General features: G+C 38.5%; 2 protein-coding genes across 4 annotated transcripts; one reads left to right on the top strand and one right to left on the bottom strand.

Moving 5' to 3' along the window:
* The first annotated feature begins 347 nt into the window (after window positions 1-347).
* On the top strand, window positions 348-2411 carry LOC104823192 (uncharacterized RNA-binding protein C1827.05c-like). Its single transcript, XM_010554632.2, has 8 exons — window positions 348-551; window positions 662-776; window positions 859-914; window positions 1015-1062; window positions 1152-1249; window positions 1732-1801; window positions 1902-2012; window positions 2099-2411. The coding sequence occupies exons 1-8, from the start codon at window positions 435-437 to the stop codon at window positions 2147-2149; spliced, it is 666 nt and encodes a 221-aa protein (XP_010552934.1). The 5' UTR covers window positions 348-434; the 3' UTR covers window positions 2150-2411.
* Window positions 2245-12935, bottom strand: LOC104823190 (transcriptional activator DEMETER-like). 3 transcript variants are annotated; one of them, XR_773317.1, is made up of 21 exons: window positions 11622-12935; window positions 9096-11405; window positions 8612-8947; window positions 8160-8250; window positions 6683-8066; window positions 6502-6581; window positions 6290-6374; window positions 6109-6200; window positions 5968-6036; window positions 5855-5891; window positions 5667-5749; window positions 4867-5301; window positions 4156-4192; window positions 4010-4067; window positions 3674-3813; window positions 3507-3572; window positions 3266-3380; window positions 3064-3102; window positions 2735-2938; window positions 2510-2546; window positions 2245-2337 (listed from the first exon to the last, which is right to left on the bottom strand). XR_773317.1 is itself a non-coding variant. In XM_010554630.1 (21 exons), exons 1-19 carry the CDS (start codon window positions 12232-12234, stop codon window positions 2823-2825), a joined length of 6186 nt encoding a protein of 2061 aa, XP_010552932.1. In that variant the 5' UTR covers window positions 12235-12935; the 3' UTR covers window positions 2245-2337; window positions 2510-2546; window positions 2818-2822. The 3 variants fall into 3 exon arrangements, 2 of the variants coding, with proteins under 2 accessions (XP_010552932.1, XP_010552933.1); XM_010554630.1 differs by having other exon boundaries at window positions 2818-2938; XM_010554631.1 differs by lacking the exons at window positions 2245-2337; window positions 2510-2546; window positions 2735-2938; ... (5 more) ...; window positions 4156-4192; window positions 4867-5301 and having other exon boundaries at window positions 6109-6196.
* Window positions 12936-15477: the final 2542 nt, after the last annotated feature.

The raw sequence follows: 15477 nt of genomic DNA on the forward strand, positions 1-15477 counted from the left end.
TTAAAGTGAAAAATAAATTTAAAGAAAATGATTGAGACCCTTATTTTTATTTTTAGTTCGTTTATCACCCTCAAATTTATTTATATTTCCCATTTATTTTGTAATCCATATTTTTAACAGAAATTTATAAAGGAAACCATTGAGTTCTCTCCGTACCGCATGTTAGTATGAACAAATAATTTTCAATTTGTTTTTTAATATTAGACACATATTGAAATAAAATAAAAATAAAAAGATTATAACAATATTATGGGCGGTGAAGCCAAAAAAGCATTAAGCAAATAGTAGAGGGGTCGAATTAGAAATATGTAAAAACAGAAGCGAACGTTTCGTAATGTTACAGCCCTAAAACGCCGGCAAAGTTTGGTTCTCTTTCAGAAAACCCTAAACCCTAATCTCATCAGTCTCAACCTCTCTCTCCCTTTGACGGCGACATGGGTGCCAAGGCGAAGAAAGCTCTGAAGAAGAAGCTGCAGAAGATTTCCTCATCATCTTCTTCTTCTTCTCAGCTCGCTGTTCCCGGGAACCAGAAAGAATCAGCTGATTTTTTGGTAATCTCTTTGATGCTTTCACCCCTCCATCGTTTTTGAATTCGTTTCATTTTCTCTGATCTGTTTGAATCACTATGCTTTTCTGTTTCTTGTGGTTCCACTTGTTGTAGCCATTGGAAGGCGGTGCTGCTCGCAAAGCTCCCGACACCAAGCCTCTCGAAACCAAAGCCACGGTTTTATACATCGGTCGGATCCCTCACGGGTTTTACGAGACTGAGATGGAAGGTGAATTCTTCCTTTTTGTATCAAGCTAATTGGAATATACATGCTTCGTCGTAGTTTTTGTTCGTTAATTTTGGGTCTACAGCTTTTTTTAAGCAGTTTGGAACGATTAAGAGGCTCAGAATTGCGCGGAACAAAAAGGTCAGACATATGCAGTTTGGGGTTTAGTTCTAATGATACCTTCTTTCTTTGGTCCTTCGGGGGATGTAAAAGATTTGATTTTTTTTATAAAATTTATCAGACTGGCAAATCGAGGCATTTTGGATTCATAGAGTTCGAAGATTCTGAGGTGATACTTGAATCGGAGAAAAATGGTTTCTTCTGGTGCTGTTTCTTTACGAGATTTTCATTTCTGACATTGGATTTGGTTGTCTTTAGGTGGCAGAGGTTGTAGCGGATTGTATGCATAATTACTTGTTGCTTGAGCACCTTCTGCAAGTCCATCTGATTCCACCAGAGCATGTCAAGCCGAAATTGTGAGTGGTTTATTCTGATTTTGATGAATTGTGATGATTGCCATTCATATAATTGCGTTGTTCAGTAGAAGATTCGTAAACTCGGCGTTCTTAGCGATATAAATAGTTAAGTGTGTATGATTGTTTCCTTTATAGCTATTTCACACTTTGTTATTAGATGGGAAGCCATGGAAAAGCCAGAGAAGAAGGAAAATGTGTTGAGCCTCTCATGGAGTTATGAATGTATTATGATGATGAGATTAGTAAAATTTATTTCTCATGCTCGATTCGAACTATGTGATTCAAACTGGAAGTCTGGAACATGTTATGGGGTTATAGGGCTTCACTTCTCTGTTATTGTAATGATTTAGGAGAAGAAAAGCGGATTATGTGCATTGTGTAGATACTTGGGTTTATGAGCTCTTTTTCTTTTGAATGCGAACGTGGTTAGAGCTGGATGTGATTTAGCAGTTTCTGATGGTATGCTTTTGTGTTGATTATAGGTGGAGAGGGTTTAATTATCGTTACAAACCAGTAGACAGGGTTGAGATAGAAAGAAAACATCACAACAAGGTAAATACCTGGTTCAGGATTGACCATCCCCGTAATATTTTCCATTATCAACGATCAACTGAATCTCAAAAGAAAACCTCGATTCTTATGAATAATGCAGGAAAGAACACTGGAAGGGCATAGGAAAATGGTGGAGAAGATAATGAAACGAGATGAGAAGCGGAGAAAGAGAATAGAGGATGCAGGAATAGAGTATGAATGCCCAGAGATTGTAAGTTGCCGTTGTAAATTCAAAGTCTTTCATTACATTTCAAACACATTAACAATAACAACAATATCTTTGTGTCTGGCTTTCAGGTGGGGAGTGTCCAACCAGCTCCCAAGAAGATCAGGTTTGCTGATGATTAAATGACAGTGAGCAGCAGACCATTGGTCCCAATGAACTATAGGAATCAACTCTGTTTGTACTTTGATAAGATCCAAACACAACACTTGCTAAATTGGTTTTGTAATCTCCCTCAACGCGTTTCAATATCTTCTTTTCCTTTTTGGTTTTGTTGGTGATTGGAAATCCGTATTCTGGGTACATGCGGGTCCTGAAAATCCACGGTTACAGGTGGCAGTTTTCTTTGGAGATTATTGAGGCTTATTGAAGAATGTCAAGGATACAGACTAAAGAAACCAAAATACATATATATTTTTATTTTCCTATTTGTCGGGAAAGACATATGTATGCATGTATGTAGTGGCGAGTATCCATACACCTACCTCTTCCTTTAGAAGTCAAGTCATGCTCTTGTTATTCCTGAAGAAGAACTGAAATTCACTCAGCTTTGCCATCAAAGCAACAAAACCGAGGAACTGAACTGTCACAGAAATTTGTCAGAGATAAAGGAATCTAAAATTGTTTTTCTTTTGTTTCCATCTTATTCTCCTATGGAATTGGAAGTCAGGAAAAAAATCTTCAGTCGTCTAAACTCTGTGTTGAATGACCTTTTTTTTCGACAGAACATCCTGGACCATTGTCTGCTTTTTATTTGAAAGATAGCAGTAAAGAGGCAAAGAAGCAAACTTTCTTTCTTTATTCCGTGCCTTCGGGTTTGGCCGCCTTCAGTTTACTCGCTGGATAATGCAGTCTTTTCATCAGGGGCCGGGGCGCAAGTGTCTTTCGGTCAAAACCCCGAACACATACGAATCCTGCAGCAGAATTTTCAGATACTTTGGTCATGTTGTAGGTTACGTCGTAGAAAACAATGTTCGGTCCTAGGTTATGTTCTAATGTTCAAAGTTCAGGAACAAATCCGATACGATACATCTTATACCTTTCCAAAAGCAGTACTGTATTTTCTCCGTTGAAAGACCTGCATAAAGTTTGTGGCAATCTGTGTGAGTAACCCATTTATGATATTGGGAAAGCAAATGACGAATTCTGAATCAGATATATGGAACCATGATCGCATGCCAAATGCTAAAGGAAGAAAGGTGAGTGTGTTTTTTGCGGGCAAAAACTGGAGATATTCTTACCTCTGAAAATCGAGGTTACAGAAGTCCCGCAGTATACTATTCGTCTACGTAGATTCCATATCCAGTCTCTAGGAACATCAATGGGGTTGATGCTGGACTCTTGATCTGCAAAGACCTGCAAGATAATAATAACATCCAATTACCAATAACCCATCTGATAGAAAAGATCAACAGAAAAAAAAATCATTTTTTGAATTTTGTCGGATTGATGGAATTGTATTCGGTATTTCATTGCATTTACCTCGTTAACTTGGAAGTATGTCCCATTCAGAGGAAAGCTCCCTCTCATGGCTGTTCTACAAGGTATCTGTGGATGAGGCAAAACACATATTTATGAACTTGTATCGTTCCTTATGCATCAGCTTGAGTTACATTCCCATCATCATAGCATAGATCAGGGCGTCTCACCAGAAGGGTTCCTCTGACTTTCTGCGAGTTCACCTCTCTCACGCTATTGCATGCAGAACAAGTCTCATCACTGCACAACTTGCCCAGCTCTTGCCCTTCACACTTCCTTACAGGTGGTTGAGTTGAATGGGCAGTTTCACCTAGCAAGCCAAATACTATATATTGGAATGTATCTCACAACTAATACACACAACACCAATGGATTATATGTTTCAGCTTTCATTTCGTAGTTTCACAACAGGTCCATAAGTGTTAGCAAATGCACAAATTCAAGGTCTGATTACTTTCTTCCATGTTGTGCTCAGTGAACACAATATCAAAGTGCTTTATCCTCACCCGGTGCCCAAATAGCCAGGAGATATGGACTAGGATCATCTGGTTCTCTTTTGTCCATCTGTTTGTACGTGAAAGGAAATAACTTTTAAGCATGCTATTCGAAATAAAACCACTGTGGTATATGAAAATAGAAAATTATAACTTACACCGTCCAAGAGAGGATGTGAATCTGGGAGCTCATACCTGCATCAAACAAGTTTCACAACACATTTATCATTTCCGTAGTATCCTATTTCTGGCACAAACTTTGCAAGCATTACCATGACATAGCTTTCATGGACTCGGTGGGTCTCACACGGCCCAACCCAGCCTGACCCGAGGTACACTGTGTTTCGCAGGCAGGCTAGGCCAGCCTGTACAATAGGTAGGTCAAACAAGATTTTTCCTTAACCCAATGTACGTGGGTGGGTCTGTGGACCGAATGGGACGACCATTTACTACACAACTCATTACTAGGGAGCCCAAACAAGATCTTTGGACTCCCTAGTAATGCCAATTGGTAGAGTATTGAGGTTCTTTTATTCCTTATCACTCATGACATCACAATGTAAAGTCGGAATATGTCTTTTTTCCTTCATTTAGTCAGCATGCAGGCTGACATAACTTGTGTCTCAACACACATAATCCAATGGTAATGGATTGGCCCGTTTGGCCCACGAATTAAACATGTTGGAAGGCTCCAACCTATCCTGCAAGTTCTGTGAAACTGACCGTGGTCAGTCCTGGGTACTGTCCCATTTTGAAACCATTAACCAGATTAACAGTTTTAACAAATGGTGTTCAGTTTGTGATATCAATATCTAGTTCCCTAGGTGATTTTGCTTGGCTGAGAAATTTAGAGGAAGAGATCAACTTACACATAGTGCTCTGTCCTCAACCGACTAATACTCTTCAGTTTCTGAGACGGAATAGATGCTGTTGCTGGATCCAAAGCAACTAAAGCCCTGGACATGTCACCTTCTTGGAGTTCCATGTTCTTTTCCATATAATCCTGTAGAGTTGTGCTGAACTGATTCATGTCGAGTTCTATGGTCGGGATTTCGTTTGGTTCATCATAGTAAGCATCCTCAATGTCACACACTGTTATTTCTGTGCATTCTTGCTCTGGAGTCACTGGTTCTTCAATTATGGGTTCACAATTACTGCCATTTGAAGCTTCAGTTGGTGGATTTTGTTCTGGAGGAGGCAGTTCCATGGTAGGAATAGCCATGGTGGGGGCAGTTTGGGGACCAACTGGATTAATTGCAACGGTTAAGCTCCTCTCCTCTGGTGCCGGCAGAGCAAGTCTTGCACTGGAAGATTAGCGTGGTCAATCAGTTTCACAGGCATTGAGATTGCTACTTCCAGATGAGCAACGTAATGCACGCTTAAAAAACTAAATTCACAGGCATAGCTACCCGTCAAGTGATTAGTCTCCCAGACCCAGAGGCAATATAAAATGATTTCAGCACTAGTCTACCTGTCAGACCGAGTTCTTCAGGGCTCATGTTAAATTAAAGGGTATGGCACCATGAGCTAGATGGTGATTGCTTTATTCTCACACTATCACCTAACTATGCTTAACTATCAATAAAACCAAACAAACTTTCATGTATTTACTTGGAGTTACAGTTATTTCGGCCCCCGAATTATTAGCTACAGTGACATGAATGCTTACCTAGCAAAAGCACTGGCAAAGTGTCTGCATTCTCCCCTCATTGGACATGCATTGCAATTTGGTCTCTTCTTTGTGCAAAAAACCTGCAAGTTTATATGATTTAGACCTAGAATTTGATTTTTGATTGTCAGGTGCTTGCAACACTTTTAAATAATCGTATGACCCCTTTTAAAATTGAGCAATATTACCTTTCCGAATGTAATCAACTGGTAGTGTAGTTCATACCTTGTAGAAATAAGGATGCTAATTAGTACTGGTTATTAATGGAGGAAACATGGTGTTACAGTGTTGATGGACCTACAGTGTTCGCTGATCAAGTTTGCAGAGTCTTGGCCAAAGATATTTTTGGATGGACTCAAGCACTGGGTACCTGCATAGACGCATTGTTATGGTTTCTGAAAGTGAAAATTCAATTCAATTACATGAAAAAGCAAAACCTTACAGTTCCAAGAGGTGCAACTGAAGTGACTCAGGCAGAGGTTGGAGAGGGACCCACCCGAGCCTAACTGCAACCCTTCCAACATTTGTGTCTACCTTCATGGTATCAATAGAATTTTCAGTCTTATGATTCAGTTAGCCTCTCTTACTTTAAGTTGTTAGCATTTATAAAATATAAGCATTACCGGAAAAGCAAGATTATGAAGTGTTAAGAGTCGCACACATTCCACGCTCTTCAAACCCAGTCCTCGTATGCTCAAGAGATAGTCCCTGGGACATGATTGTTTCGTTTCAGAAGAAAGTTTCCTTCTATGTCTTGCTATCTTACATGTCGGGTAACATGATAGAACTAGTACTACACAAGCAATAAAAGTAGAATGCCACGAGCTTTACTTACTTGGCTTTATCAGGAGGGACATCTCTTAGCCATTCAAGGTCAATGCTACCGTGATCCTTAACAAGCCGATCCAACAATGCCTGCAATGTTAATCAATCATTTTAGATTTCGTTAGAAATATATTACCGTCTAAAGCCTTGTAATTTCAACTTGGACTCTCAATTGAATTCAGCACATGTACCTTAATTCGTCTTGCCAACATGTTATTCATCCCTCTTTCCTTGATAGCCTCAGAAATCTCGCCGACGCTAGCACATCTAAGTGCTTCATAATCGAGGGAGTCCATAGCGTCTTTACTCCTTTGTCTTGTCTTTCCATTGGCCTCCACATCTTTTCTGAGACTATCCCAGTGGATTGTCCCATAATCAAGCTTCTCTTTTCTCTCTCGTACATTATTGGAATTGGTCTCCCTGTATTGAATTGTCAAATGCTCTCGGTTTCTGGAATTTGATTTGGCCTTTCTGTTCTCCAAGCTAGCCTTCCTATGGAATGGACCAACCACCTCTTCAGCATTTTTCGTATCCAGTAGAAGGGCATCTGTCATGTGTTGTGTGGCACTTGAGTGTCTTGTAAGACATTCTCCAGAAGAGTTAAGCAAATCTGTGAATGTGCTTTGCGACTGGGATGCTTTATTCATCTCATTTTGTTGAGTATCACATAGTTGACAATCAAGGTGCTTGCCTGGGAAAGTATGCAATCCTAACTCTGGTGTTTCTCGAGGCATTGATGTTCCTTTTTGACCTGTGGTTTGCAGTGCAACATTTCCGGCCTGTCTCATCGCACTGAAGGGCTCATTTTGGTTCCTTCCTTTTTCAATTCTTGGAGCAATGGATAGCCAAGAACAACCATTTCTCTCACCATGGATTCCAAAATCCTCTATTTCTAGCTCCTGTTGCTGCAGAATCGGGTTCTTTTGATAGCTACTGGAAGGGTTGGTAAGTACCTGTTTGTGACAATTGACATGGTTGCTTGAATGACAGAAAGGTAAGGAGTCCTTCCCGTTGTTTAGTCTCTCTGTTCTTGGTTTCTGCAGAAAAATATTTTCTGTTTCTACCAGAATATTATCAGATCCTTCATACACGAGATATCTTCCATGCCCTTGACAATAAAAATCATCTAACAAGGTTGACTTCCCAATTTGAACTGATTTTGTTGAACCACTGACAGATTTTAATTCACGCCTAGTTGTAGAAAACTCCACATCTGAAGTGGAACCTGAACATGATCTAACTCCTCCACTAGACTGAAATGTTGCAGGATCAAAAGAATCTTGTGATGATAATGTTTCATTTTCTAAATTTTGACTACAGTTTCCTAGAAAAGAAATTCTGTCTGCTCCAGAGTTTGAACTGTCCTTTTGCTGATCTTTTGACCCATTGTCAACCCCAGAAGCTTGTGTGTCACATGGATGATCAATTACCTGTTCCTGCCATGCAGGGATGTCATTTAAGTTCAGAATGAATCCTTCTGGATCTTCAACAATTACCCTAGGTCTATTCCTTTCATCTGCTTGGTTCCTGTGTGCTTTTGGAGGAAATATAGCTGCTAAAGACATGAAAGCAGAGCTGCATGATTAAAAATACCATAAATTAGTTTACTGCATATTAGAACTCTCCTTCAGATATTCATTTCCTTAAGTGTTAAGACAACATATTTACCTCGAAACATGATCTGTAACATTTTGGGTAAGGAAAACACCAATGACCGAATCAACCACTGATCCTTTCCATGGTGAAAAACGTCTATCTCCTGTAAACATTCACACAAACCTCTTAAGGCATACAGTTAGATGGCTCAATTGGTCATTGGTAGCAGCAAACTAGAATGAAAACCGGTCACTAGAGATGCATAGTTATTCTTCAACAGATGAATTATGGAGAATCTTTTGAAAGAAATGACAATGGTTTTGAGAAATATTCATTCTTTGGTGCAGTCTTTTATGACCTGTAATCTTGTGGGCATTTTCCTGAATATGTCAATGAAAAGAGGTGGATAATACTCTGGTTTCCTTTATGTTCTTATTTTTTCCTGACGTCTGCAGTATTCTGATGTTAAAAATGAACTTTCAACATGCAAGGAGAATAACAGCATGGCTGAGAGAGTTGTGTACCTTGTACAAGATGCATTCGGGCAATGAACGAATCTACCCTCCCTCGAAGAACTCTCCTCTCTTCCTCCCACCACTTCTCTTTTTCCTTATCCATTTGTTGCTCACCTTCGTTTCCCCCCTTTCCCATCAATAGATCCCATATCCTAGTTGTTTCCTCATCAAGGTCCACTTTAGGCCTTGGCTTACGCTTCTTGATCTCATATGGAATAACTGCACCATCTCCTCGGTATAAAACAAGTGAATTTTGCTCCATTTGATCTATGGTTTCGCCACCTATACTAAGATTCTGCAACCCGCAGATCATGTCTGCAACAGGGTCTTGAGACAGAAGTTCCCCTGACGGTCCACAAAATGTCAACCATGTTAAAATTATAAAATGGTATACTGAAAGCTTGTTTGTATGAAGCAACTTGTAAAACTCCATCACTTAAAAGTGGTCACAACATCATGTTAAAGGAAAAAATATGGTCAAAACTTAGGTTACCTCTTGTTTTTCCTGAATGTTGTAGGGACTTCTGTTTCGCTTGAGCCTTACTTCTCGATGAAGATGTCTTGGTTTGAGCAGATTCTGAACTCTGGGCCTCTGAAGCATGAGCAAGCGGAGCTACTAGTTGATTTCCCACTGCAGGGGCCATTCTTGGGGGTTTTGGTGGGGTAATAATGCATTTCCCATTATTGACAGAAATTTGAAATGGACAAGGTTTTCCTTTCAATGCAATTTCGTTGATGCTGACATTATTTATATCTTTTTGGGAGTCATCATTAGGATCATCTTTGACTTCCATTACCTCATAAGGGACGCCATCCATATTGACAGGGAATTCTTTCTGAATTTTCATTTTCTTTGAAGATTCCAGTAATGCTGCACCTATATGGATGTTGCCTCTTGCTAAATCTTGCGATTGAGCTATCTGTTGGGGCAAGGACCAATTATCAGTTCTATCCAAATCATGATTTTGCATCTGCCCCGTTGCATGATTACACTCTCTCTTGGTTCCCCTGGATTCAAAAGGTTTGGATAAAATTGATGGAGTTGATCTTTGAATATTTTGAGGTACTGCTTTCCTGAGTTCATCAAGAGGTTCACCGTTGCATTTATTTTGGTATTGCATGTAGCTACTTTCTTGAGGGATACGTTGCTGTGAAAAACCATATTCATTGCTGCTGCTTCTATGACATGTTCCAGCAGTCCTTGCACTCAATTTTCTGGAAACAGTTTTAAGAATCTCTGCATGCAAATTTGTTGCAGAAGTTTGTGACAAAGACCCATGTGCTCGAGTTCCAGATGATGGCAAGTAGGCAGCTACCATTTTATTCAAGTGAGAAGTAAAGCCACCTGGATTTCCAGGCATCCGGTTCATCACAGGTAAACCAGGCAACTGATTTCTCATATATGATCCAGGTTGCTGATTTTTCATCAGTAATTCAGGTTGCTGATTTCTCATCTGTATTCCAGGTTGCTGGTTTTTCATCTGTAATCCAGGTTGCAGTCCTCCTGTTGGCAAGCCAGGTTGCTGCATGCCTATCGACAATCCAGATTGTTGATTTGCTGTAGCTAAACAAGCTTGCTGGTTTTTCCAATTCAAAAATCCAGGTTGCCCGTTGCCTGCGAGATATCCAGAGTGCTGGTTCTCTATCAGATACCCAGGTTGCATGTTCCCCATCAGCAACGGAGATTGTTGGTTTCCCATCAGCAAGCGAGGTTGCTGGTTTCCCATAGGCAAGAAAGACCGCTGCATCCCGACTGGCAAGCCAAGGGGTTGGATTCCCGTAGGGAAATGAGGTTGCCGGTATTCAGTTGAGAACTGGGTTTGCCGGTTTGCCACTGGAAAATCGCATTTCCGCCTTCCAATCAAGAATCTATGTTGCTGGGTTCCGATCAATATTTTGGGTTGCTCATCTCTTGCCAGTAATCGAGCTGGTTGATTTCCATTTGTTAATTCAGGTTGCCTCTCTCCTGTAGGTAACGCAGACGGCTTATCTCCCCCTGACAATCCAGCATGCTGGGTTCCCGTCGATAATCCAAAAGATTGGTTTGGAGTCAGTAATTGAACATTCTGGTCAATCTGTGTTACTGAATCCATGCAACTGCTGATAGTCCTAGTAGTTGTAACTCTTGTCTCAGAAACTGAGTTTGAGCCACCAACCTTCTGGAGAATCTCAGCGTGATCTTGCCTCGCATCCCCACTTTTCTCCAAGTCAAAAGCTAAAGCTCTTCTGCAACTCTTGGCAGAAACTTCAGGGTTAGAGTTGCTTGTCTGTCTAGCAGTGTCTGATTCTTTCAAGCTTGTCTTTCGTGCTCGCTTCCTTCTGCTGGTTCCAGTCTCTTTAGGTTTAGCATTTGCTGGAGTTGCTGGTTTCCATGCCTTCTTCTGGGGTTTGTTTTCCTTAACTACCTTCGGCATGTACTTTTTCCTTTTCAGTGGTTTCAACTGAGGTGTCCCCTTAAGACCAATCACTTGGTCATTTTGTCTGCTTCTATCTCTTTGTTCCTTAGTTGTTGTAGAATCAACGACAGAGAAGTCCCCAACATTCTGAATGTTACTGTCAGAATTTTGCTGGGTGATTCCTTGCCTAGTGGTTGTAACTCTTTTCTCCAAGAATCCATTCTCTTGAACCGAGTTGTCACAAGTCAAAAAATTTGGACCATGTGTAGATCCATTCTCAATATTATTCGCTTGATTAGTTGTTGGTACCAACTTTAAAGTAGTTGCACTGAAGGTGGACCCATTAGCTTCTCCTCTGGGTGGTGAATTCAGGTTGTAAAGAGGTTGATTAGACGCTGGGGTTCCATCTGCGCTAAAGTTTTTTTCTTAAGAAATGATACGGGCTATGCAAAATTTGAAATGATATGCATTTACAGTCTGAAACATGCTTAGAAAATTAGTGCAGTTTATTCATGCAGAACCAACAGAACACTGTAAGATCTAAGTTTTCCATTGCACTAAGCACGGCAAAAATGGTATATCGAAATACATAAAAATGTCAAAAAGTAGATGTGATTACTCACATTGAAGTCCCTGGCACAAATGGTCTCCATCACTCAGCAGGCTTGAAAATGAGTAAGGAATCTGATCGGAAAACAACAACTCGTCCAACTCAAACTCCCTAGGACCAGCTTGGGAATTGCCAATCTCGGGGAAACAACTGTTAATCACACCTGAATATTGAGTAGGGTTTCCATTGGCAGTATCCAGATTTCCAATGGGGTTTCTAGTAACAGGAGGTAGAGGGGGAGCTACATTACCCCCAGCAAAAATATTTGCCTTCTCATTACTATTACTGGTTTGTGCATATGATCCTGCAATGCAATTGATCAGCCTGCTTCTCCTGGCCATGCCTGAATCAGCGTTAAGGTAATAACCCTCATTTCGATTCATCCATTTCTCAGTCTGGTTTAGATCCTGTACATCTCCGTTGCTGTACAACGCCCTCTCCGTGTATCCACCAGCACCCCCTTCCAGGCATCTCACTCTCTCGTCTGTGATCAGACTAGAGGTATCTTGTACAGGTTTCGTGGGTGTAATTGGAATCCAAGAACCCATGAATTGGAACTTTTGTTGAACTTGTTTCTCCGGAGGAACTTGAAACCCGCCATCTCGGGAATCAGCCCTCGAATTCATACCACGCCGACTATATAAATCACCTATTCGACCACTATTGATACATAACTAAAATGATTATTTAACCAAATCGGTTCGCAAGTACCAAATCCCCAAATACCCTGTATTCCCCAACTCACTGACTCTCTCCCAGAATCAACCTAAAAGGCCAAACACCAAAACCCATGCCGAAGAGCTAAATTCTCCTTTCTACGTATCTCAGGTTGGGGGCAAAATCAACTAAAAGCAGAGCAGAATCTGTACCATGAAACGCAGTAAATGGTCTCTCCATATATTCTCTCGTCGAAGAAACTAGAAAAGTATTGAATGCAAAATGTTGAAACGGGGAAAAACAAACAAAAAAGGAAAAGAGGAAAGGGGGGTATCAAAATGTTTCTGGGGAAGGAAGACAAAGCAAACCTGAGGTTTTGTTTCGAATAGTTGAATTCGGGTGTTAATGGCTCAGGTTATATGCAGAGTCAGGAATTTCGAATTGATACAAACATCAAGAAGATCACTCTCGCGACTCGGAGATGTAACAGCTTAATTTAGCGGACGGAACAAATTTCAGATAGAAAATGCACAAAACCGGAGGAGGGAAAAAAAGAACAATGGAGTTTTAAGCTCTGAAACTGCGTGAGCTTTTGGATTCTCAGGCAAATTAATGCCGGAGAAACCGAAACAGCTCCGCCGTGAGAGAGAGAGGGAGAATGGAGACGAAGAAGACGACGAACAGAGTGAAGCCGGTAAATTACGTGTGTATAGATGAGTATTTATATGCGTTTCTGTATAAATAATAATAATTTATTATTATTAATATTAAAACATTACAAATATGGAAGATAATTTGAAGGTAATGAAGAAGACCATGCACACGATTCTTTTTTTTTTTAAATTCCAACACGATACATTTTAAAGCCGATGGCAAAATTGTCATTATATGCGTCTCATTAAAAGTTCTAATGAAAATAAGTAGATTCTGCCATTAAAATCATATTAATTAAACCGTAAATATATATATATATATATATATATTATAGTTGTTGTGAGATTGATAATATTTATATGGTTGGATTCTACGTGTCACTGATAGATTATATTATTTATTGTATCCAACATATCATATGTCTTGATTTTGGTGTTTTTATTATCTTAAATTTAGATAGTGTTCGGAAGATACAAAAATCACAAAATTTTATTTAGATATCTAATATACATCGTCATATTGAATATCAATATATATATCATAATTATATAAAAATGAAAAATTATGTACTACGGTCTACGAAACACGTACACAAGACTATATATGTATATGTAACAAGGGATTTAGATAAAAATAATGCGATTGGGATTTATTAATACTAATAGAAAATATTTGTTTGGTTAAACATTAATTTGAATCACAATAAAAAGTATTTTATATTTTGATTTAATTACATAATCGAAATTATACATAAAAAATTTAAAATATCCGCGTACAAATGGGAATTATCGATAAAATAGAAAATTATGAAACACAATTCGTAACAAAAGCTATATATGCATTACAACAATTAAACTCCAGATTTATTTCTAGCAAAGGAAAAAATTGTCGCTTAAACTATTTGTTGGGAAAGTTTATTATCGATTATATTCCATTATTGCATGATTCTTGTCCTAAATGGTGATTTTGACGTAGCAAATTAAGGAATTTTAATTAAGAAGATGGATAATTTTCTTTATTCTGTTTACTATATATGTCGAAGTATTGACAGACGGTGAGGTGTATTAAAATCTTAAATCCAATATTAATATAATTATTAATTGCCCGTATACATATAAGGTAGTATTTAGAGAATAATTATTTTCTGGGTCAAAATGGGATATAATGAAAAGTTATGGGTGGGTTTTATAAAGTACTAAATCTTGTGGGGTCAATGTAGTATTGGACCCGACCGACCGGTTAAAATCGTAAAACGGCGAGTTTCCGCGTGCTTGCTTACTATTAATAATCGGAACGGTCAACGTTTACAGTCTGGTCCCTTCATTTTGTGATATTTCTACATTTTTTAAGATTGGTCGCTTTAATTTTTTTTAATATATTCAAATCAAATATCCAAATATATCAGATATTACAATTTAATTTTGAGGTCCTATGTCATACCCGTAAATATTCACTATCTGAATTTATGTTCTGTACAAAAAATGTATTTTTTTATTTTTAATCAACATCAATATCATATATAATTAAAATAATGAACCTAATTTCAATTTTTTTAAAAAGATTAATATAATTTGTAGTAAATATAAATAATGTGTTTTTAATTTTATCAAATATATAAAAGAATTGAGAAATTCGAATCAAGTTGAATATATATAATTTTAATTTATAAATTCAAATTCTAATGAGTAATGAGTAGAATATCAGAATTTTTAATTGATTACATTTGAATAGAGTAACTGATATATCCAAAACTGATTTGATTTACGTACTTATCATTTCTATAACATATTTGATTTACAGCCTAAATGCTTATTATGATTTAATGTTATAATTGAATAAAATACATATGTTAACGATCCATTTTAACGTCTTAACACTATTATATATAAAATTTATAGAAAAAATGAAAATAAAATTGTATTTTTATAATCAGTGCAAATTAAATTAGTTAGTCCAATTTTATTGAAATTTGCTTAGTAGGTCTAATGCTCAAGATAATCTGGAATACATCATTTATAATATTAATAAGGATACAAGCGATGTAATTAGAAATTATGAAATACAAATCACTCGAAATATTAAGTGTTAGGAATCTGCTCCGAATTAAGGAGCAAGCAAGACAGTTTGTTAAGGTTCAGCTAGGTAATGGAGAAAATGTATCGTTCTGGTATGAAAATTGGGTTAGTGTTGGACTACTGATTGAGTTTACCGGGCTGTCCGGTCCGAGACTACTGATACTGTATAAAACGGTCAAAGTTGTAGATGCAGTCCGCAACGGTCAGCGGAATTTACCGGAGGCCAGAAACAACAATATTCAACAACTTCAAATCATCCTATCATCTATGGCGACACCATTTTCCAGCTATGGACCTGATTCCTACCTCTGGAGGCACAAAGAAAATGATTTCCGACCATCTTTTATATCGAGGCATATCTGGGAGCAGCTCTGGCGGCCAAATCCGACAGTTCCCTGGTATGAGTTGGTATGGTTTAGATATTGCATCCTCCGATACTCTTTCACTATGTGGTAGGTCCTGCATCAGCGGTTGCCGATGAGC

Source organism: Tarenaya hassleriana, unplaced genomic scaffold (genome assembly GCF_000463585.1).
Source record: "Tarenaya hassleriana unplaced genomic scaffold, ASM46358v1 Cleome4, whole genome shotgun sequence".
NCBI classification, from domain to species: domain Eukaryota; kingdom Viridiplantae; phylum Streptophyta; class Magnoliopsida; order Brassicales; family Cleomaceae; genus Tarenaya; species Tarenaya hassleriana.